General features: G+C 43.7%; 1 protein-coding gene across 2 annotated transcripts in view; it reads left to right on the top strand.

The window, feature by feature from the left end:
* Window positions 1–3686: 3686 nt before the first annotated feature.
* The window catches only part of DOCK10 (dedicator of cytokinesis 10), a 305001-nt gene continuing 286082 nt past the window's right edge, over window positions 3687–22605 (top strand). For both annotated transcript variants that reach the window (XM_024976734.2, XM_059875928.1), the window contains exon 1: window positions 3687–4001. In XM_024976734.2, coding sequence (XP_024832502.1) covers window positions 3879–4001 — 123 coding nt within the window. In that variant the 5' untranslated portion in view covers window positions 3687–3878. The remainder of the gene's footprint in view (window positions 4002–22605) is intronic.

Here is a 22605-nt window from a genome sequence, read left to right as displayed (position 1 = left end):
TATGAACATATTAACATGTGTATTAATAATATACATCAGCACTCCTGTCCCCCAGCTGTTAAGTTCCCCTTCCCAGAAACAATAACTGTAATCTGTTTCTTGTACAACCGCCAACATGATGAATTTTAGAACATTTTCATCATCCCCCAAAGAAACTGTGTACCCATTAGCTGTCACTCCCCATTTTCTCCCAACTCCTCCAGCCCTAGGCAGCCACTAATCTACTTTCTGGATCTAGATTTGCTAATCCTGGGCATTTCGTTTAAAAAAGGTATCATAATTGTGTGATCTTTAGTGACTATCTTATTTCATTTAGCATAGTGTTTTCAAGGTTCATCCACCTTGTAGCACATACTAATATTTCATTTTTATTGCCAAAGAATATTCTATTGTATGAATATATCACATTTTATTTATCCATTCAGTTGGAGTATACTTACATTTTTTTCACTTCTTGCTACTGCTACTGCTGCCAAGTTGCTTCAGTCGTGTCCGACTCTGTGCAACCCCATAGATGGCAGCCCACCAGGCTCCCCCATCCCTGGGATTCTCCAGGCAAGAACACTGGAGTGGGATGCCATTTCCTTCTCCAATGCATGAAAGTGAAAAGTGAAAGTGAAGTCACTCAGTCGTGTCCGACTCCCAGCGACCCCATGGACTGCAGCCCACCAGGCTCCTCCATGCATGGGATTTTCCAGGCAAGAGTACTGGATTGGGGTGCCATTGCCTTCTCCATTTCACTTCTTAGCTATTATGAATAAGACTGCTGTGAACATTCTTGTACAACTTTTTATCTAAATATATGTCTTCATCTCTCTAGGAGCAGAATTGCTGGGTCCCGGGATAACTCTATGTATACCGTTTTGATGAACTGTCAAATTGTTTCAAAGCAGCTGTGCCATTTTATATCCCAACCACCAAAGCACAAGGGTTCCAATTTCCCCACATCTCCCAAACACGTACTATTTTCCATTTTTTCATTATGGTCCTCCTAGTGGGGGTGGCATCTCATTATGGTGTCTCATTGTAACTTTGATTTGCATTTCTCTGATGACTAATGACATTGAGCACTGGCTATTTACATATCCTCTTTGGAGAAATGTATGATCAATCCTTTGCAGATTCTTCCATTGGGCTATTTTTCTTTGCACATGTAAAACCTCCTCCATTATCAACATCGCCTATCAAGTACATTTGTTACAACTGATGAACCTACATCAACACAGCATAATCACCCCGAGTCCACATTTACATAAATTAGGATCTTCATGGCACCTTCATAGATTTGCCTTTACAAAGCATCTTAGCCACGTCTCTCCCGGGAACTGGAAGATGGGTGACAAGCAGAGAGTCAGAGAATCCCAAAGTAGCAAATCTGAAATTATGGTTCTGCAGCAAAGAATGTCTATGTCTATGTAGACACTCAGCTCTCTGTCCTTGACATCCAGAAGAGAGTCTAGCTAAAACCTACGTGACTGTCAACGACCAAGGAGAGTCCCAGTGTGTATCATTACTGAAATGCCCTGATGGTAAAGGTCACTTACATTTACCCTCCTTCTTGGTGTGACCCATGGAATAAACATCATACAGGGTATGGGTAGGACAAATTGGCATTTGTTCATCAAATCCTCTCACACCAGTGCTCCGGGTAACCATTACTATTCGTAGTAATCAAAGAAGGGTGAGTGACTTTCTGTTACTTGATACAGTTGAAGAATGCGTTGTATGGGTTATTCAGCGTTTTGGAGCAGGTCAGTGCCTCACCTGCCATAGTGAGGACACCCCGTGAGAAATTCTCATTTACACCAGCCTTCCCTTCCCGCACACCTTTCTGTCTATCTCTGCCTTAGGTATGCTGAGCTCTCTGACTATGCCAGCCCATCTAAGCCCCTGGGAAAGTCATCCACAAACCAACATTACTGAGCAACTCTGGTGTGCCATGCAGTGTTCTGAAACCAGGGACAAAGACGAGATACTTTCTGTTGGGAAACTGAAGTTCATTCCAAAGTGCTCAATGAATTCTCTCTCTGAAGAAAATATGCATTTGAAAGCATCACCACAGGGCACACCTGTTAGTGGAGGGTGTGGCTGGAAGGAGTTATTCCCACAGAGATCTTCATGTCACCACAAGGCAACCACCTACTTTGCTTACACTCAGAGGTAACATATGGGTCCCATATTGGCTACCCATGTGAAAGCATATAATGCCAGACACAGTAGTTTATTAATACACAGGGTATCGGAGAGTCGACTGATGCTTCATATGGCACTTCTCAAGTCGTCTAGAGTCTCTGCCTATCATGATTTCTAGAATGTACCAAAACGATGCCCCATCAGTATCTCTGGCTAATTGAATCCCAGATATCAGAGAGCTCACCCACGTCCATTTATCGGCCACTTAAGAATTCTTTACACCCAATGCAACCTTGTGTTAAACCAGGTATTAGCATGGGGAAAACCTCAGGGTCACAGACTGAGGAACTGCTGAGGAAACCTAGAATATTTGGAATGCTGGGTACTTCACTAGTTGTCTGACTCTTTGCAACCCCACAGACTGTAGCCTGCCATGTTCCTGTGTCCATGGGATTTTTTCAGGCAAGAATACTGGAGCGGGCTGTCATGCCCTTCTCCAGTGTATGGCTTTGCAAGCGGAATTTTTTTTTTTTTTTTTTTTTTACCTCTGAGCCACCGGGAAAGCCCAGAATACTTGGAATGGCTGTCCCCAATCTCTTCAGACTGGCGTCCTAGGGGCTGCGGGTGCTCGTCTCCATCCCAGCCCCAAATGTCGTTGGTGAACCACCCTGGGGTGTGACTCAGAATGAGAATTCTTAGATTTTAATCAGATAGCTGGGAACAACGTGCAGGCCAGATGAACGTGGGGCAAGAGTGGGAGCAGAGAAACAACACAGATATAAGTTCCACCCCCATACCTGACCCGCTACCTGGTAAGACCACAGTCCGCTCGAGACAACTCACCCCATGTGATTCCACCCCTCTTCCCAACCTCTTACATCACATTACCCCGACTTACTGGTTTCTAGCTTGTATTATCTGAAACTCCCTTGTTCACAGATTCGTATTCTTTATTAATTTGGTTATTTGCTGCCTCCCACCCCCAATTCAAAAACCTTAACACCCCCACCGCCTTAAGGTGGGGCTGGTAAGCTCCTTTCTTGGTCGTTTCCAGAACAAGGTGAACCGGCACGTAGTAGGTGGTTCCTGAATACTGGCTGAGGCTTGAATGAATTGGGAAGCTTAATCCAGGGTTCTGAGAGGAATTTTAGGCAAAGGAAATTTGGAAAGCCTGATGGGGTAGATGCTGCGGAAATCCCAGCCATCAGACCGTTTTTAAGCCTCTGACCTCTCTCCACGGCTGGAAGGGCGGACGGGCTTGGCCCGCGCCCCCTCGCCAGCCCGGGGAAAGTCTGGGCCAAACCAGCGAACGCGGCCAGAGCGCCAGCCCTGCGAGGAACCTCCACATGGGGACGAGGGCGGCGGGCAGGCCCCGCCCGGAGCCCCGGGGCGGCGGACACAGCCCCGGGTGGCCAGCCGAGCCCGGGGGCGGCGCGGGTAGGAGCCGCCCCACGCGCGTCCCGCGCGGCCCCCGCTCCAGAGGCGCCGCCGCCGGGCCGGGGCCGCTCGCCGAGTTGGCCGCGCGCGCCCGGAGGAGCGCAGAGTTTGGAAAGTCGTCGCGAAGCTTCGGCGGAGAGCAGGGGGTGGGAGAGTGGGGGTGCTAGAGAGAAAAACCCGCCTCTTGCGAGTAGAGCGAGGAAGAGGGGGGGGAAAGGCGCCGAGTTCCGCTTCCTGAACCGCGGTGGGTAGAGGAGGTCGGCGCGGGTCAGGCCGGCGGGACGCGCACTTCGGGCCCGCGACGGGCGATGGCCGGCGAGCGGACCCGCAGGTTCACCCGGAGCCTTCTGCGACCCGGGCAGGCGGCCGAGCTCCGGCACAGCGCCGCGTCCGCCGCCGCCGTGGCCGTCAGCAGCCGGCAGCAGCAGCGGGTGAGTGCCGCGCGCCCCCCGCGCCTTCCCCGCGCGCCCCGGGCGGCCGGGGACCCCGCTCCCGCAGCCGGGTCTCCGCGAGCCCCTGGGCGCCCCAGCCCTGGCCGCCCCCCGCTTCCCCTCCCCCGCAAGTCCTCCCCCAGCCTCCTTGCCCTGCGCCCCAACGCACCACCTCCGCGAGGCAGCGATACCGACGCTTGGGGACCGAGGGAGCGCGTTTGGGGACTGGGGACACTCCGAGGAGCGACCGCATGGACCGCAGAAACGCAGCGTGGGAGAGGATGTGCCTGGGTTGGAGGCGTGGGGGCGGTGAGGAGGTGACAGGAACGCATCGCGAGTCACACGGGTGATAGGTTGTGGGGTCCCAGAGCCTCGAGCGGTGGGCGAGTCTACGGAGGGGAACCCCTCGGTCCACAGGTCTGCGCGCCCCCTTCACCCCCGGTGTCTGGTGCGTCGGAGGGGAAAAGGCGATCGGAGGTCCTCTCCTGGGCTAAAACCTGGGAGCCTCACCTGAACGCTATCACAGAAACAAATGCACTTCTCACCCACCTCCCTCCACCGGGCAAAAACCCACAAACCGCTTGATGGGACTTCAGAAAGGGCTGAGGGAACCAGACTGGAGAAAATGTGGGTCATTAAGACGTGGGTCAGTGGTTTCTTGTATTTTTCTAAGATGTTCGTGGGGTTCTCCCGCCAAGATTGCTTTACTGGTTACTTCCTTATTGAAATGCCTTCTAAGAGAGCGGGGTGATTTCCGCGGGAAATCCCTGGGGCAGCCTCCAGCAATGCTCATCTGATTCCCAAATCATATCCATAGCTTCCCAGAGGTTCAGAAGTTCCAGTAGGTGTCACCCTCCAGGGTGGAAGTCTCAGGAAGAGAAAAAAAATAAATCTACTCTGGTGGGAAAGGGAGACGAGTGGCAACAGCCTTAAAGCAAGACTTGGGTTCAGCAGCCACACTCTTGGCTTGCCTCTCTGGACCGGAATCCCACTTTGTGGCTTCCATTTTTCTTTTTGCCAGGAAATATCATTAGGAATTAAACGGCTTCTTTTAAGAGTGTCAAAGAAAGTGTTACTCTTGCCAGTCACCCATGAGGAAGGAGCCAAGGGCTACCCAGAGCTGGTTCCCACAGCCAGGACTTTTCTTTAGAGCCATAGGTCTGAAAGTTAAACAGAACGGAAGCTAATTGCCTGGCAGAGGACTAGGCATCGGATGCCCAAGAGGGTGTCGGTGATTGGAGTGTGAAATGAGTAGGTGGCCATATCTTCTCTCTCTCTCTCTCTCTCTCTCTCTCTCTCTCTCTCTCTCACCACTCACTGGCTGCAGTCTGCCATTACCCAGAGGGAATTCAAGGCTTAGCAGAATAAGTGGGTGCCCTGATTCTGATATCAGCATGGACATTTTCAAGGCAGGAAGGATAAACCATCAAAAAGAACTCTTTTTTTTTCCCCTGAAAAGAAGGTTCAATTGGAGTAAGAAGTAGAGATAGTAATATCTTCCAGCATTCCTAGAGAATAATTTTTACTTTGAAATGATTATTCAGGATGGTGGCTTTGTCATTCTCTGCCATGTGCCTTTAAGATAACTTTGTTTTGCTATTGATTCATTTTACCAAATCTCAGTAATGATCTGGTAGAGAAATGCAGCGAACTAAGTAGCATTCAATTGGAATAAACAGCCTAAATGCTGTTTTTGATTTGGGTTTTGTTTTCAACTGGGTTCTCCTGGAGTTTTGTAGCACTTGACTTTCTCTAAAGAATATGTATCCTGGATACTTTTGTATGCAGACGCACACATTATTTTCTCCAAATTTACGTCAGATTTGAAATCCTAGGGAGTCTTGTCAAAATGAATAAGCTCAATGTCTTAAAAAGAGTTGGGGCAAGGGGTGATTCGCTGGCAGAGGCCTCCCTGCCTCCCTCAGCTCACTTCAGCACCGTGGCCAACACGCCTAAACAAGCTTTTGCCAAGACATTTCAAGGGATCTTACACATCTAGTCAGGCAGTTTGGGCAGTGATTTTGGCAGCAGGAAGCCATGTGCTTGGCATCCATTCTATCAGTTCACTCTTTTTTTTTTCTTTTTTCAAGTGTCACGTTAATTTTTCCATCACTATACTTTAAATCTACATTGTACAAAGTGACCAGGAAGTGTGCATCCGTAATCGACCCACCTCTGAGGCTGTAACTTTCATACCAGTGTCTTCTTGGGCTCTTTTGATACTAAACCCGTTTCTCATTCCAGTGAATTGAGATGGGTTGATTCTCAGGAACCTTGTAAAAAGAAAACAAAGATATTGTACCATCTTTATTTAGTAATTTCATATTTGTTTCTTTCCCAGCAAATAACTACCTCATTGACGTTAAAACTTCCAAACATAACTTATTAATAGTCTTCAAATTTTGCTCACATTGCTCAAGATGAAAATACTCTGCTAAATACAGAGAAGTTACAACAGCTTTAACAGTTAATTGTCTATAACATACACCAAGGTTTTTCCTAGACTAATTTTAAGGTGATCCATTAGTATTCTTTATACAGGTGAAAAATGATCTTCAATTTTCTTGTCTTTTTATTTTTAATATAAAAGTTGGAAGGACCATCAATTTGCAAGTCACCACCATCAACTTTAAAAAAAAATAGTTGTCATCAGCAGATGGAGGTAAACAAGCTGAATTGCATAACTCTAGGAGGTAGGGGCCTTCAGTTTATATTCATGTATCCATAGCATGGACCTTCCCTAGTGGCTTTCACAGTAAAGAAGCCTCCTGCAATGTGGGAGACCTAGGTTCCATCCCCGGGTTGGGAAGATCCCCTGGAGGAGGGCTTGGCAACTCACTCCAGTATTCTTGCCTGGAGAATCCCCATGGACAGAAGAGCCTGGCAGGCTCCAGTCCATGGGGTCGAAAAGAGTCGGACATGACTGAGCTGCTAAGCACACATACGTATGCGTAGAAGAATTCAGTGTTCTAACAGGAAAAAGAATTCGTCAAAAATAATTAACTCTTAAAGGGTGACAGGAAGATGATGCATTCTCTGAGTTGGCACCCAAACTCAAAGGGATTCTGTTAGGCAGAACATCCCTTTTGAACCTAAGACCCTGTAGCTGAACAACGCAGTGAAGATGAAGCCTAGCTTACATCGATCCACTTCCTTAAGACTCCTTGTGTTCCTTCAGGTCCTCAAATCCTAGTTATCAGGGGAGAAAATGTCAGGGGAGAAACTCAGGGAAGAAGATTACGGGCAGCCCACTCCAGTACCACAGGTAGAATTGTGTGTATTGGAGTAAGCTGTCATCTATTGAAAAAATATTTGAGAGACACTAGAAGGTCTTGGTGGAAAAAACCTGTCTTGCTGCTAGATTATAGAATACCCTTTATGAAATCTCTCTTTTGGGGACCAGAATCATCCAGAGTGTTATGGAGAGACTGCTGTAGACTTTGATAGGGGTAATAAGAGGTTATTATAAGAAGAGATGAGGTTGTCAGACAGACAAGGTTTTGGACTCTGTGTCCTATCCGCATAATAGAACAGGAAATCTTCAAGCTGTGTTTGAATTATGGAAGGATGCTGAGTGAGGGCACTTACTAGGGGGCCTGCTTTTAGGCCAGTTGCTGAGAGAAATAGAGGTGGGTTCCAAGGCAAAGCTTGATTTCAGTTTTAACCCAAGACACTGCAGGAGCTCACACGCAGGCTGACTCCTGGTGAGGACCCACCTTATTCTACGTTCCTTTTAATATAATAGCGCAGTTATCTGCACTCTCAAGTTCATTGCAGCATTTTTCACAATAGCCAGAATATTCCATTGCAATGGATATGTAATACTCCATTGTGTATGTGGATACACACAAACACACACATTATTTAACCTTATAAAAGAAATATCCTGCCATTTGTATAATTACATTAAGTGGAATAAGTCAGACACAGAAAGACAAATACTGCTTGAACTCATTTCTGTGTGGAATCTAGAATAGTAAAACTCATAGATGCAGAGAGAGTAGAACGGTGGTTGCTGGAGTGGGGAGAGGAGTGGAGGAAGAAATGAGAAGCTGGTCATCAAAGGGTACGGACTGCATGATAAATGAGTTCTGGGGCTCCAGTGTACAACTTCGTGACAGTAGTTGAAAATACCGTTTTGTACACTTGTCATGTACTAAGAGAGAAGATCTTAACTCTTCCCAGCACACACACACATACAAAATGGTGACTATGTAGAGGTGATGGATAAGTCATTTAATTTCATTGTGGTGATCGTTTCACAATGCGTACGTACATCACAATGTCAAATTGTACTCCTTAAGTATATACAGTTTTTATTTGTCAAAGGTATCTCAGTGACATTGTCTAAAAGAAAAAAAGGAATAAGAACAATAAAGAACAGTTAGGAGCAAAATATACATTTTGAAAAAGTATATATTTCCTCCTTAGTTATCCTGAGATTATTTTTCGTAGAAAACAAGTGAATCACAACTCATGCAGAAGCCAATCTCAGAATCAAGTGAAGCTGAAGTATTTTCCTGAACCCCCCATTTATGGTAGAGTCCAACAAAGCAAGCTTCTCTAGTGCAGAATCTCAGTTCAAAAATGATTAGGAATATTTCTCCCATGTCAGGACTAGAATCTCTTATTGTTTTGGTTGAATATACCTACTGTGTTGGCCTCAAAGTTGTGGTGCCATTAATTAGAGATTCTTTTTGATAAGAAGCTCTTCCTTTAAAATGTATAAAGGGATTTTACTTTCACATGAATTAGTTCATTTAGATAGCTTTCTACTGTTCATTAAGGGCTTCCCTGGTGGCTCAGATGGTAAAGAATCTGTCTGCAGTGCAGGAGACCAGGGTTCGATCCCTGGGTCGGGAAGATCCCCTGGAGAAGGTAATGGCAACCCGCTCTAGTATTCTTGCCTGGAGAATTCCACGGACAGAAGAGCCTGGTTGGCTACAGTGCAAATGGTCAGACACAACTGAGCGAGTAACACACACTGTTCATGAATTATAAACAAGATTGGTGCTCTTTTATCCATATATGTTCTATTTGATAGCAATTCAAGAGGAAAAAAAAATTAATTTCTGTTAACATCGCATCAGATCTGTCACTTTGAGAGATAGGGACTTTTATGTGTGGAACGCGATTGGTCAGAGTAATGGAAGGCTGAGTAACAGAGAGGGTAAGAGCCTGGCTTGTGTCAGATGGTGGGAAGGAAGTACAGGGGCTGGTGGAGGTGTATGCATGACTGCCTGTTAAGTCACTTGAGTCATGTCCGACTCTTTGTGATCCTATGGACTGTAGCCTGCCAGGCTCCTCTGTCTATCAGATTCTCTAGGCAAGAATACTGGAATGGGTTGCCGTGCACTCCTCCAGGGATCTTCCCGACCAAAGGATTGAACTCACGTCTCTCATGTCTCCTGCATTGGCAGGCGGGTTCTTTACCACTAGCGCCACCTGGGAAGTCCTGGTGGAGGTTTATCAAAAACCAAAAAATCATTTGGTCAGTTCTTGCTTAAAGCCTTTTACGTGGTTCCTCGATGGGAACATGTCACTTTGTTCACATGTATTCTTTAGGACCTTTATTCTGTTGTTACACAGAAATTTCTTTGCACCTTGTGCTTGAATTGTATCCAAATTTATTAACTTCTTTTAAAGAGGAAACATCCTGCCAGAAGAGATTGTACTTAATCAGTATGTTTTTTTCCCTCCCCACCCAGCCAGAAAGGCCAAGTGGTAAAGAATGGACAACATAAATTCAGTAATCTCCCAAATTCCATATCCAAACTTGGATCTGAGGCTTCCTAACTTCCTCTGTTCCCCAGTGATACTCCTTTTGATATTTTAGAGAGCTTTGAATAAGAAGCAGAACCTTTGACCTACTGAAGATCTCTGATTGAGAAGCAGTGAATATGTAACTGTGTTTACAGGGGCAGGAGGAATTCTTAGAAGGAAGAATGTCCTCCCCTCTAAACTTTGTGGTATTTAGGTAGTTGAGAGTAGGAAGGGTTTTAAGAAACTGAGTGGGAGATACTAGAGTTTCTGCAAAATCCCATGCTGGGAGTGAGAGTCAGTGAAAAGATGCAGGAAATGATAGTGAAGGAAAATGAAACACTTGTTTTACTGTCAGTGTCTAGAATGAAAGCAATATGCAAAGCACAAGCCTATTTGTTTGGCATTCCCTGCACCCTTGCTTTGTTTTCATTTTTTTCCACAGGATTCTTCACAACAAGCATGTTTACATTTTAGCAGAAATCACAGGCTTTAGCAAAAATTCCAGTCCCACGTTTATAGTCTCAAATGAGGAAAGTCCCTTGCCTGGTGAAGAAGTCAACTCAAACTTAGCTGACAAGATCAAGGTTGAATGTTATTATTGACTGTATCAACTCATGTTTTTGACTTCTCGAGGGCATTGCACAAGGAGCAACAGTGGGCTCTAGAGAACTTCTGCATGGGTCAAAAAATGAAAGAATGAATAAACATTCTCACCTGTCTTTTTCTTTACAACCTTCTTCTCTAAGGCCTAACGTAAAAAAAGAGCAGTCATAAACGTTACATAATAAACCATTTGTTGAGAACCTACAAAATGCCTGACACAGCATTATGTGTTTTATTTAATTCTCAGAGCTATCCTATGAGGAAGTCATTATAGTTACAGATTACACAAGAGGCCATTGAGACACTAGGGTTAATAGGTTGCTCTGAGTTAAGTGACATGGAGCCTCTTTTGCATCCTGGATAACAACCAGTTTTGTAGCTGCTTCCAATAGCATCTCTAAGTTGGAAGACTCAAGGCGCTGACTTTGCCTTCTGATGGGCAGCTCAGCCTAAAGAAGAGCTCTGTCCTTCCCTCTGGCATCGCAGAGCAGCCACAGGTGTTCCCATGAGTTTTCCTCTGAGACTAAAAGCCACAGCAGAGGCTCTTCCAGTTACCTGTATTAATAATCGACCCTCCCAAGGCAACCAGAGCTCAGTTATTAAATCCTTAAAATATGAACTCAGTCATCCCCATGCCATCTATCTGGCAAAGCCATAAACAAGTTGTGAAAGAGGGTGGGGTTACTTCTTCTCAAGTCCTCTTCTCTCCCAGGGCGGGCTGCTTCTCCATTCTCAGTCATTCCACCCAGTCCTGCAAGGGCCTGAAATTTTCCAGTGTATCGTGTGTCCTTGACGATGCGTATTTCCATTTGACTAGGTTGTGCTGAGAGTCTTTTGTCACATGCTATCGTGTTCGAAGGAGTGATTCTAAGTGTCTTACAAAGATTGGTGTAAGACCGCAACAACCCAAAATATAGTAAAGAGGAAAAAATCAATATAAGCAACAACAACAAAAAGCCAGGTTAGGAAAGGGGGATGTAGTCAGGAGTAGGTCAGTGAAGTAGGATCAGTATATGAAACATATAACCATAGTCTTGCTAAAGGCACATCCTAGCGACCAAGTTAAAGAGGAAAACATGATTAGACGTGAGATTAAGAGAGCGTTGAGATAAAAGAAAATAATTCACTCTAGACATGGTCAGGTTTTTTTTTTTAATCTTCAAATAAGCACTTTATTATCAAATAGATCAACATCAGAACAAGATTTCTAATTCCAAAAGAAGTTTCTTCACATAGTATCATATTGTGAAATACATTAGGGGTCTGATGCTAAAGCCTACATCCTGTTCCAGTTTCTCATGCAGTTGGGTAACTTGATCTATAAAGTATAAATTCATCTCATTCTTAGTGGCACTTAGACATGGTCAGCTTTAACTGGACTGAGATTCCGAAAACAAGACAGTTCTTTTCTGTAATTGTTCACAAAGGACATCATGATGCTGTGATGGATCCTTCATTCCTTAGAATGTGCTCCGGGGCCAACAGCATTGGCATCGCCTGGATGTTAGAAATGCGCCCCATACTAGACCTATTGGATCAGAATATGAAATTTAACAAGATCCTCTGGTGATTTGTAAGCACACTGAAATTTGAGAAATGCACACACACACATAGCTACATGTTTAGACTATTTTTGCAGTGTATTGTCAGGTAAAGGCAATTGTGTGAGGGTCTAGTATAGTGCAGACCTATTATAACTCTTGGAAAGAGTCTCTTGAGGCAAAGATAAAGATAAGACCACCTAGGGATGAAAATGAGATTGAGTCATTGCTAAGTGACTTTAGAGAAATCCCTTGCTTATTTGCATTCTGTTTGCTTCTGTAGCTAACACCTTAATTGTAGAGTGAGATTAAGGAAAACACTCTATAACATACACGACAGAGTTGTGATTGGAGTCTATGAAAGTTCTCGTCTTGGTTAGAACACCAAAGTTGGGTCCCAGGGTAAGGCCGGTGTCACCCCACTCGCCAGAGAATTTGAAAGCAAAATCACTCTAACTCGAGTAGGACATGTAATGATAATTCCTTATTGTTTTTGTTTTGTTCTTTTTTTTATGTTGCCATCGTACTGAAACTTTTAGTTATTTGAAAATAAATGGTTATATCAGAAAATCTGACTGCTGGAATCAGAAAATGATGAACCTTTTTTTCTTTCAGTCATTGATTCTCAGAAAAAAAGATTTTTCTTGTTCATGGATGAATGTTCTAAGGATGGGATTCCATGGAGTTAAAGCCCTTGATATCTTCACAGGTTGTGATAAATGTGGTCCAGGAGCCCTGTGATTGCTTTCCTTCACCACCGTCTTGAGAGACCCTTTCCTCCTCATGACTGTCTAAGTTGAAGTTCCTTCATGCATTTTGAACAACTTGGCCAATTTGGGATTTGGTATAGGAAATATCATCATGAGAGACCCTTTCCTCCTCATGACTGTCTAAGTTGAAGTTCCTTCATGCATTTTGAACAACTTGGCCAATTTGGGATTTGGTATAGGAAATATCAGATCCTATTGAGACTGAAGACCAGAATTCCAGCCCTGTCTCTGGGACTCTGCTTAGTCACTTCCCTTTTTGGAGTCTCAGTTTCCCCATCTGTGAAATTAGGGGACTAGATGAGAGAGTCCTTACATTTGCCGTTTCTCTGTCCTGGAGTTCTCATGGCTTCTTCTCATCCCTTGGGTTCTCGGCTGTCACCCACTCAGGAAATTCATCCCGAATTCCCAAATGCAAGCATCTTCTCCAGCCTCCTCCTAGTGGAGACGTCTCTCACCCATTACTGTGCTTCACTTTCCTCATTCTTGTTTCTCTTTTCCAACCTTTCTGCCTTCATATAAGTGCCATTGAGAGAAACGTGTATGTTTCACTACTTTTACACTATATTTATTATATAAAAATGGCTTCCCTGGTAACTCAGTTGGTAAAGAGTCTGTCTGCAATGCGGGAGACCCAGGTTTGATCCCTGAGTGGGAAGATCCCCTGGAGAAGGAAATGGCAACCCCTCCAGTATTTTTGCCTTGAGAATTCCATAGACAGAGGAGCCTGGTGGATTACAGTTCATAGGGTCACAAAGAGTCAGACACGACTGAGTGACTAACACTTTCACTTTATTATATGAAAATAAGGAGGGGGAAGTCTCCCTTCCCACTTCAAATGAACATTTAAGGAAAGTCACGAGAGTGGGCTGGGTGTATACCAGTGAGGGATCACAGTGGAATTACGACTTCAAAACAAGGTTGTCAGTATCTGCTAAGGATGTTCCTGAGTCATCTTCTTCACGGTCTACTTGGCAAGTGGTGAAAATGCAATTATATAGAAATATAGTGACCACATCCTAAATGGCAGGTATTTGACATGTACAGTCTCTTTCAATCCTCATAACAACCACATGGGGAAGGATTGGTGTTCGTATTGTATAGATGAGGAAAGAGATGCTTGGAGATCAGAAACTTGCCCCAGATCTGGTAAATGACTGGTAAGTGAGGAATCCAGGAGTCACATGCAGGCAGTCTGACTCTGGGTCTGTATTCACCACGATAACTCCATTCTTCAGACTGGGTCCACCAGGCAGGCAAGCAGATCTCATTAAACATGCAGTTAGCATCCATGCGAGAGAGCAAAGAGAGAAAGGAAACCTCAGAGTACTAGCCATAGGAGGAGGTTTTGAAAAAGAGTTTCTGAACGAGAGAAGAGCTGCGGTTAAGAGAGAAGAGTTTGCTCTGATGAACAATTTTTCACTTATGACCTCTCACCAGAGCTGTATACTGAGAATGACTCCAACTCTGGACACCGTCAGTGTAGTTCTTTCCCAAGAACGGGACTGGCACGGAGTGTGTTAAACTTTGCAAACAGTGGTCCCTTCATCTCTTGAAAGGGGCATCATTTGATTCTTCTCCTTCTGTGGAAATACATTTCTGGCAAGATAAGCATAGAGTAGTTGGATTGCCGCATGACATCTGTTACTTTGTCTTTTGTGGTCTTGATTTTAATGTTCATGTTTACAAAGGAGAGGGTTTTTTTTTTTTTCCTCCCCACTGAAATGAGATTTGTTCGCCTCTTGTCATTCACAGCAGCGTCAGTGGGCTGGAAAGAAAAGAAATGCTTGTGTTTGCTGGACTTGACATGCTGACCTACATTAAATGATGTAGAAATAATAAAATTTAATGAATGTGACCAAGTTAGTGGCAATAGAGCAAAACACTTGCCTTTGAAAACATTAATATTTTGCAATTGGATTTTGGTGGGAATGTCTGCCTCTGAGAATAGCAGAATTAATGGACCCAGATCATCAGAAGTTCCTTTAATTGTGCTGCTAAATGTGAGAATAGTCACTTTTCCTTATTCAATTTCAGCATAACTCCCTCTCCTGACATATAAAAGTAGGGAAGCGAGTCAGTTCTTTATGTTAAACACCCAAATGGTAGTTTAACAACAGGAGATAGAGGAGAGTCTATTGAAAAAGGTGAAACCGTTTGTGATGACCACAGTGAGCTTGTCTTCATGTAATTATTTTAGTAATTGCCAGTCTAAATGACTCATTAAGGCTGTCAAAATGACCAGTGCTGTTTGGGCTTTCAGATCACACATTCTATAAACAGAACACAGGCCTGAACATCTGACTTGGCAACAAGCAAACAAAAAACTTGACAAAATGTACTATTCAATGAAATATGATAATTAAGTTATTTTTGAACACTCGTTGTTTATTTGATTAGCTCTTAAAAGTCCCTTTGTCATACTCTTCAGAAGGAGAAAATGGGAATTAACTATAGCTGAGTAACCTTCACAAAAATGAAAGTGCTATCAGAGCTCAGTAACTTTTTTGAAGAAGAAAATTCAAATCTGGAGAACTAATATTTAAAATCATTTACATTCATGTTTTTTACATTATTTTAAAATCTGTCATTTATTCAAAAGAGGATTTTATTTTCCAATGTAAAGTGTTCCATTTTGATTTAAAGTAGGTCTACCTACATAGCTATAAAACTTCCCTGTGAAACTGCCAGTAATAAAATTTATTGGCATACCCATATGCACAGATAAGACTCTTTTAGGACCTTTCTGAGTGATAACAGGGAAGGTTTATTTATTAACTTCCATTTTTTGAAGTCAAAAGCCATTATGTGGTTCCTAGTCAATCAATTTGAAAAATGTATCTTTTTATCATTAGGAAGCAGTGGTTTCCAGGCTGTGTAACCTTGGCTGTGTCTTTAAGCTTCTTTGGGTTTCAGTTTCCTTGTCTTTAAAATTAGAATGTTGGACAGTAGGAGCTTTAAAGATGCCTTCGTTCTATGATCTAGGGGGTTATTCTTCTTCTTAGGATGTTGAATAGAGGATTCATTGTTTTCATTTTAATAACAGTATTATTGATTAACATAGCTGATTTTAGCAACTGAAGGAATGACTCCAAATGACCTACAACCAAAGTTGTATTTCAGAGATGAAAATGGTAACATAAAGTGGTTATTTGAGGATGTGATGAAGGGAATAGCTGTTTATACACACAGAGGACGGGGATAGTAGCATCCGAATTGGCAGAGGGACAGGCAGCAGTGCCTGAGGGGGGCAAGACACGCTCCTCTGACCCGGTAAAGGCTCAGAAGGTAGCATGTCAACTCATTTCCCGTTTTCTGTTCCTGCAGAGAACAAAGGTAGGCTCCATCTGCTTTAGGATCATTTCTCTGGTTCCCATGCCCAGTCTTGCTAGCAGCTCTCTGGCTTCATGTCTATGCCCGCCTCCTTTTAGCACCCACGTGACTACCATATAGCCCAGGGTGGGGGGAGTTTGAGCCATCCCTCCATGCTCCACGCCTTCTCCTTGCGATCAAAAAGCAGCCAGAACCTCTCTTTCCAGTTTCATCCTTGTCACCTCTTTCTCCCACCTGAGAAAGGTAATATGGGCTGTCCCTGCCCTGGTGTGATTTCCAGGGTGTTGAAAAGACAGCAAAGTTCGTCCTTCCCAGATCACTCTCTTAACAACTTAAACTCTTAACAAGATCCAGCCTATTTCATTCTGCAGTTAGAAGTCAACCTTAAAGACACAAGATGGTCATTGACTTGAATTCATGCCAAAGTGTAAATCCATTTCCCAGCGGGTATACCTCAGACAGTAAAGAATCTGCCTGCAATGCAGTAAACCTGGGTTCAATCCCTGAATCAGGAAGATCCCCTGGAGAAGGGGATGGCTACCCACTCTAGTATTCTTGCCTGGAGAATTTCATAGACAGAGGAGCCTGGCCATCTAGAGTCCATGGGGTCGCAAAGAGTCAGACACGACTGAGCAACTAACATCTCGCTTTTTTTTTTTTTTTCATACCTTGGAAAGAGGCTTTAGGGGAAAAGGGCATGAGAACGGGAGGCTTGTACCAGAAATAATGGTCCTTCATTTATTGGTAATTGGTAGTCTGACCTCTGGCATATAAATACATGACAAATGTCCAGTTGCCTTCCCTGAACCAGGAGGATGAAGTATGGTTTTGCCTTCAAGTTTCCAAAACCCTGAGACACTTTCCAGGATAAGCTCTGTGGTTATTGTTTCTCTATTCCCAGGATAGCAAGATGTCTGGCATACATACAGTAGGTATTTACTAAATGTTTGTTAAATGTGAGAGAGAATGTCCCCCTTGGAGATGGCAGAAGTATAGATTAGGCTTGTGAAAGGGAACCTAAGTGCCTGGCTTGCAGTGAAGAAATTCTCAGGCGTGTTTGAGAAGAAATACTTCGGCGATCAAGTAGGGCATACTATATCTGCTGATAATCACAAATTGAATTGAAGTAACCTGAACAGAATTGAGGGTCTTTCCAGGTGGCTCTAATGGTAAAGAGCCTGCCTGCCAATGCTGGAGAGGTAAGAGACAGGGGTTCGATCCCTGGGTAGGGAAGATCCTCTGGAGGAGGGCATGGCAACCCACTCCAGTATTCTTGCCTGGAGAATGCCATGGACAGAGGAGCCTGGTGAACTACAGTCCTTAGGGTCGCAGAGAGTGGGTCACAACTGAAGTGATTTAGCATGTATGCACTAACAGAATTGAATTCAAGATTCTCACCGAAGGCTATTTGAAGATTAAAAAAAAAATTAGAATGTCAGTTGGCGTGAGTAGATACTCTTGGTTAAGAAAGGCTCAGCCTAGCAGTTGTTCAGGCTGTTTCAATACCAGCTCCTCCCCTGAGGGCACCTTGGTGACACACACAGAGCTCACTCTTTGGCCAGGGGTGTCATCATTCCTTCGGATGCTGTTAGCTGTCACGAGGCCGGGACAGAATAAAACTCTGGGCGGGTTGCAGAAAATGATTGATTAAACCGCAGGAAGTGTGGGCAACGAGTTTTGACAGCAGTCCGATCCCAGTGCCGTGATGGAGTGCGGTTTATGTTTTCAAGAAAACTCATCATAAATCAGCAGACTGTTCGATTCTATCAGCGAATGTGAGTGCTATTTTAATTCTTTAGAACTCCGCTTCTTCTCTTTAGGTCAAGGAGCATTCCTGATGCTGCTTCCGAGGGTTGTAATAACTGTGCTCTGTATTTTCTTTTTAATTCCAATTTTCATTGAGTAGTCTCTTTTTACAGCTCTGCTTTGAAAACTTTTATTAAATTAATAACTCAAATATAAAAAATAATGGGGATAAAAAAAAACAATTTCTTTTTTTTGTTTTGCAGCACCCACTGGCAACGGATTTCACTGTGTTTATTTGAAACATTTGTCTGCTCACAAATATATTCTTTGACACATGTTTAAGCTAATGTTGAATATTTAAATGTTTAATGTGTGATTCAAGCTAAATTTTGTCCTGAGAATCCTTTCTTCTGGGTGTGTATGTATAGCAACTCCCCATGAAATGTATGTTGGGAATAAAAAAGAGACACATTTCTTGGTGTCCTACCATCATAAACAGTTAGACCTAGAGGAACACTTAGTCTAAAATAGATCAGGAAGTTGAGTCACAGGGAGGTTTTAAGTGGACATGGTCAGGGTGACAGCATGGCTGATGGTTTCAAACCCACTGCTTTTTCTCCCTCAGCCCAAGGCACCATCAGCAGGCAGAAGTATAATTTAATGTCATAAAATGAAAGTCTAGAATTTTACTCATAGTTCCATGGGTCTTTCCGGTAAAAGTGAATAAGCCTTAAGCCCAATAGAACACTGCTTTCAAAGGAGTTTAAACAGTAAACATTCAGTGAACCTGAGTGTGTACACGTGGCTTACTTCCTGAACATGTGACGTGGATGTTACCTGTTGCTGCTGAGACTCTGTGACCTGTGTTTGGCAGCAGGTTGAAGTTATGTGCCTCTGATTTGTGAGGGCAGAGAAGGGTGTGGTTGTGTCTTTGGGCTTGTGTCATTCCTGGAAGCTGACACGATGCGTTTTGTCACCACCTAGAGTGATCTGAATGGTGACTTGTGACAGTCTGGGCATCTGTGGCTTTGTGGAGACACCAACCCTGTCACTAGATTTCTATTGCTGCCATGACAAAATTGTTACAAACTTGTGGCTTAAAGAACACAGATGTATTATCTCCCTGCAGTGTGGGTAGGAAGACTTCCCTGGTGGCTCAGATGGTTCAGAAACCGCCTGTCATGCAGGAGACGCAAGTTCAATCCCTAGTTTGGGACGATCTCCTAGAGAAGGGCATGGGAACCCACTCCAGTATTTTGCCTAGAGAATCCCATGAACAGAGGAGCCTGGAGGCTACAGTGCATGGGGTTGCAGAGAGTCGGACACGAGCGAGCAACTAACACACACACACACACACACACACACAAAACAGCGTGGGTAGGATGTCCACAGAGGTCTCTCCAGGGTAAAAGCAAGGTGTCCAAAGCGCTGCATCTTTTTCCACAGGCCGGAGGGCAAAAGTGTTTCCTGCTCGTTCAGGTGGTTGGCAGAATTTCTTGTGACTGTAGGGTCAAGGTGCCTGTTTTCTTGCTGGCTGTAAACTGAGGGTCATTTCCAGCTCCTAGAGGCCAACACATTCCTTGGCCATGGCCCCCTCTTCCATCTTCAAATCCAGCAATGGTGGATCAAGTCCCGCACATACCACATCTCTCTGACTCATTCTTCTGTTTTCTTTCTTGCTGTGAAGGACTCGTGCAATTACTTTGAGCCCCCCGGATAATGGAGGATCACCTCCCCATCTCAGTGTCCTTAACCTTGATCACATTTGCAAAGTCCCCTTTTCTAGGAAAATTGACATATTCCTGGGTTCTGGGGTTGTTGTTCAGTCACTCAGTTTTGTCCAAGTCTTTGTGACTGCATGAATTGCAGCATGCCAGGCTTCCCTGTCCTTCACCATCTTCCGGAGCTTGCTCAGACTCATGTCCATGGAGTCAGTGATGCCATCCAACCATCTCATCCTCTGTTGTCCCCTTCTCCTCCTGCTTTCAATCTTTCCCAGAATCAAGGTCTTAGGAAGCAGACATCTTTGGGGAGCCTATCACAAATACGTTTAGAAGAATTATTAAAAGGACACATTTTCCCCAAGTACTGTTTTCTGATCCTAACACAAAGAGGATGAAACAGTCTTTTGTAAAAGACTTCACTTCCAGACATGGACCTTTTCTATTTGAATGGTATTGGTTAGGTAATAAGCCATAGCTTTTCTCCTTGTAAAATAAGGAAACGCAAAATTCTCACCAGGGTCAAATGATAACATGCCTTAGAATTTTTAAAGCTACTTTCATGTGCATTGCCGTAATTGTCATCCATCTAAGGAAATATTGCTCATTTGTCTTTGTGCTCATCTGCGTAGGAACAGGCGTCTTGGAATGAGGATCACTGTGACTCAGTCGATGACAGACAATCCCCAAACATGGCTGTAGGGGGCCTCCTCTGGGCATTCAAGGGACTCTGAACCCTGTTGGAGTTCAATTTAGGACCTAGTCTCTGACCAGGCCTCATGATTTTATGTGAAAGTCACTTTGATCCATGATAGATCTCACACCTACCAGACCTTGAACTTCCTTCTCCATGTTTTCTTTAGTATCATGTATTGAGGAGCCTGCTGGACAGGAGCAGAAACTCTGTGCATCAGTTCCCAACAAGCTGTCTACAGTTTCGTGTATAGGACTCAATAACTATTAGTCAGAAAGACAGGCTGAAACTACCTTTTATCATTTTACCTAATGGCTAAAAGAACCATTTAACACAGTCAATTTTATTCAAAATGATACCTTTGATTCATTAATAAGCAGAGCCTTGGTATAGTTTTGGTCATGGAAGAGTGGATCAGGAATTCCTCAGTATGTGTTCAGTTCACAGACTACCTCCAGCGGAAATGGACCACTTCATGTTGAGGTTCTCCAGGGGTCTAGCCTTACTCCTTCTTCTCTTGGCCTCTCCCTCAAAATCTCCGTCTGTGGTTCATCTTGCCCCATAGATTCAACAGCTCACCTAGGCACTGATGTTTCCATCTCTGCCTCCACTTCATGCTCTGTATCTGAGCCCTATGCATTGACGCTTCTATTCTGGGGTCCCTGAGTTACTTCAAACTCGACAGGATCCATATCTAACACATTTATCCTCCCCTCATAAATCTGTTCTTTTTTCCCCAAGTTTCACATCCCAGTTGATCCTTTAATCTCAAATTGAAACCATGCTGAACTCTTTCCATTCCCTGCCACCCCGTGGGGGATTATGGTCCATTGCGGACAACTCTGCCTCCTAAATATTTCAAACTTCTCCCTGACCTTACCAATCCAGGTAAGTCACTCATGATTTCTTATCCAGATTATCTTTTTCAGTGTTCTTGAAGGTTTTGGTTTTTTCCCCCGCCCCCCCCCCCCCAACATTCTTACTACTTCCCTTCTCTGGTCTCCCTTTGTCTCTTCCACACTTTGTCTCCCTTATGTGTTGAGCACCGAATTCTGATCATGATGCATTTCTTCCTGAGTGTCCTCATGCTCTTGATGACTGCCTCAAGGGATTAAATCCCACTTGGTTCCAACCTGTCTTTCCAGCCTCATTTTCTAGAAGACTCTTTCCTCTCTGCACACTACAGCCGCTTAAGGTTCTGGGAATTTCCCATGGATGCCATGCATTTTTATGCCACCAGCTGCTCTTCTTTCTCTTCTTGTTCAGCCCCACTTGCCTTTCATGACCAACTCATGCTTTTCTTCACCTGTTACCCTCCCCTGAGTCCATAGACAGCCGGTCCCTTCCTCTTCTGTGTTTCCATAGCACTTCTTAAATATGTGAATTTGTTTTCATTGTAATGGTTTAATTATTGTCTCATCAGACAGTTATAATTTTATTATAATGTAATAAATGATTCTTGGTTAGATGGATAAAGAGGTATCTGTGCATACTGACAGCTCTTTTAAATGTTCTAACCACTCCATGTCCTTTAAAAGGAAAATGCACTACAAATATTGTCTTGCAACAGAAGCAGTGAGGCATTATCTTCCTCTTCCTTACTTAGATGCTTAAATATTACCTAGCTTTGGAAATAATAGCCCAGCATTCAGTCCAGTACTTCTGAAAAAATGAAACAGGTTCAGAGATTTTTTTAAAGGATCCATTTTAATTATTGCCTTTCAGTGAATGGTTGTGACTGCGAGGAAAAATTGCATTTTATGTCTGCTATTTCTTTATTTTTCAAAGTGCACACTCTATCATTTCTCATTGGAATTTTTAGCTCCTCGAACATTTCTAACATTTTAAATATTTTTTATCATTGCAGTGAGTTAAAATAAATTGTACATTAAATTTTTTATGAATTATCCAGTTTACTGGAGGAAATAATGGAGACTTTAAATTGCCCCAGTGCTAACATTGAAAATCTTCAGTGTGACAGTTCCAGACCCCAGCCTTCTCTTGCTGCCTGGGTCAAAGGTGCAGGGTGCCTGGTGTGCAAAACACATCTGGCCAAGCATGGCCTTCATTGGTCATTCCCAGTCCAGAATGCTCTTTTCTCCTCATCCGTCATTTCCTCCAGGAATCCTTCCCTTATCTCCAGCCAAACCCTCATAAGCTTGAATTGTACTGGGTACCCACCTCCTGTGGCACATACTGGTTTCCTGGTTATAAACTGAAATGCTTCATATATAAAAAGAATATCTAGAACATATGTTTACTCCTGGAAGACTACAAATGAAAGTATTGATAGTGAAATGCTACAAGCAGCACCTTCAGAGGCCTCCATCTGCCTTTGCTCCCCCTAAGCTCCTCCTTCCTGAGAAGCAGTCACTAAACAAAATATGCCCATTATTCATTCTCCTGCTTTGTTTTTCTTTTTACTTTTTTTTTAAT

The sequence above is a fragment of the Bos taurus genome, chromosome 2, assembly GCF_002263795.3.
Source record: "Bos taurus isolate L1 Dominette 01449 registration number 42190680 breed Hereford chromosome 2, ARS-UCD2.0, whole genome shotgun sequence".
Lineage (NCBI taxonomy): Eukaryota > Metazoa > Chordata > Mammalia > Artiodactyla > Bovidae > Bos > Bos taurus.
This window is presented reverse-complemented; position numbering and strand designations above follow the sequence as displayed.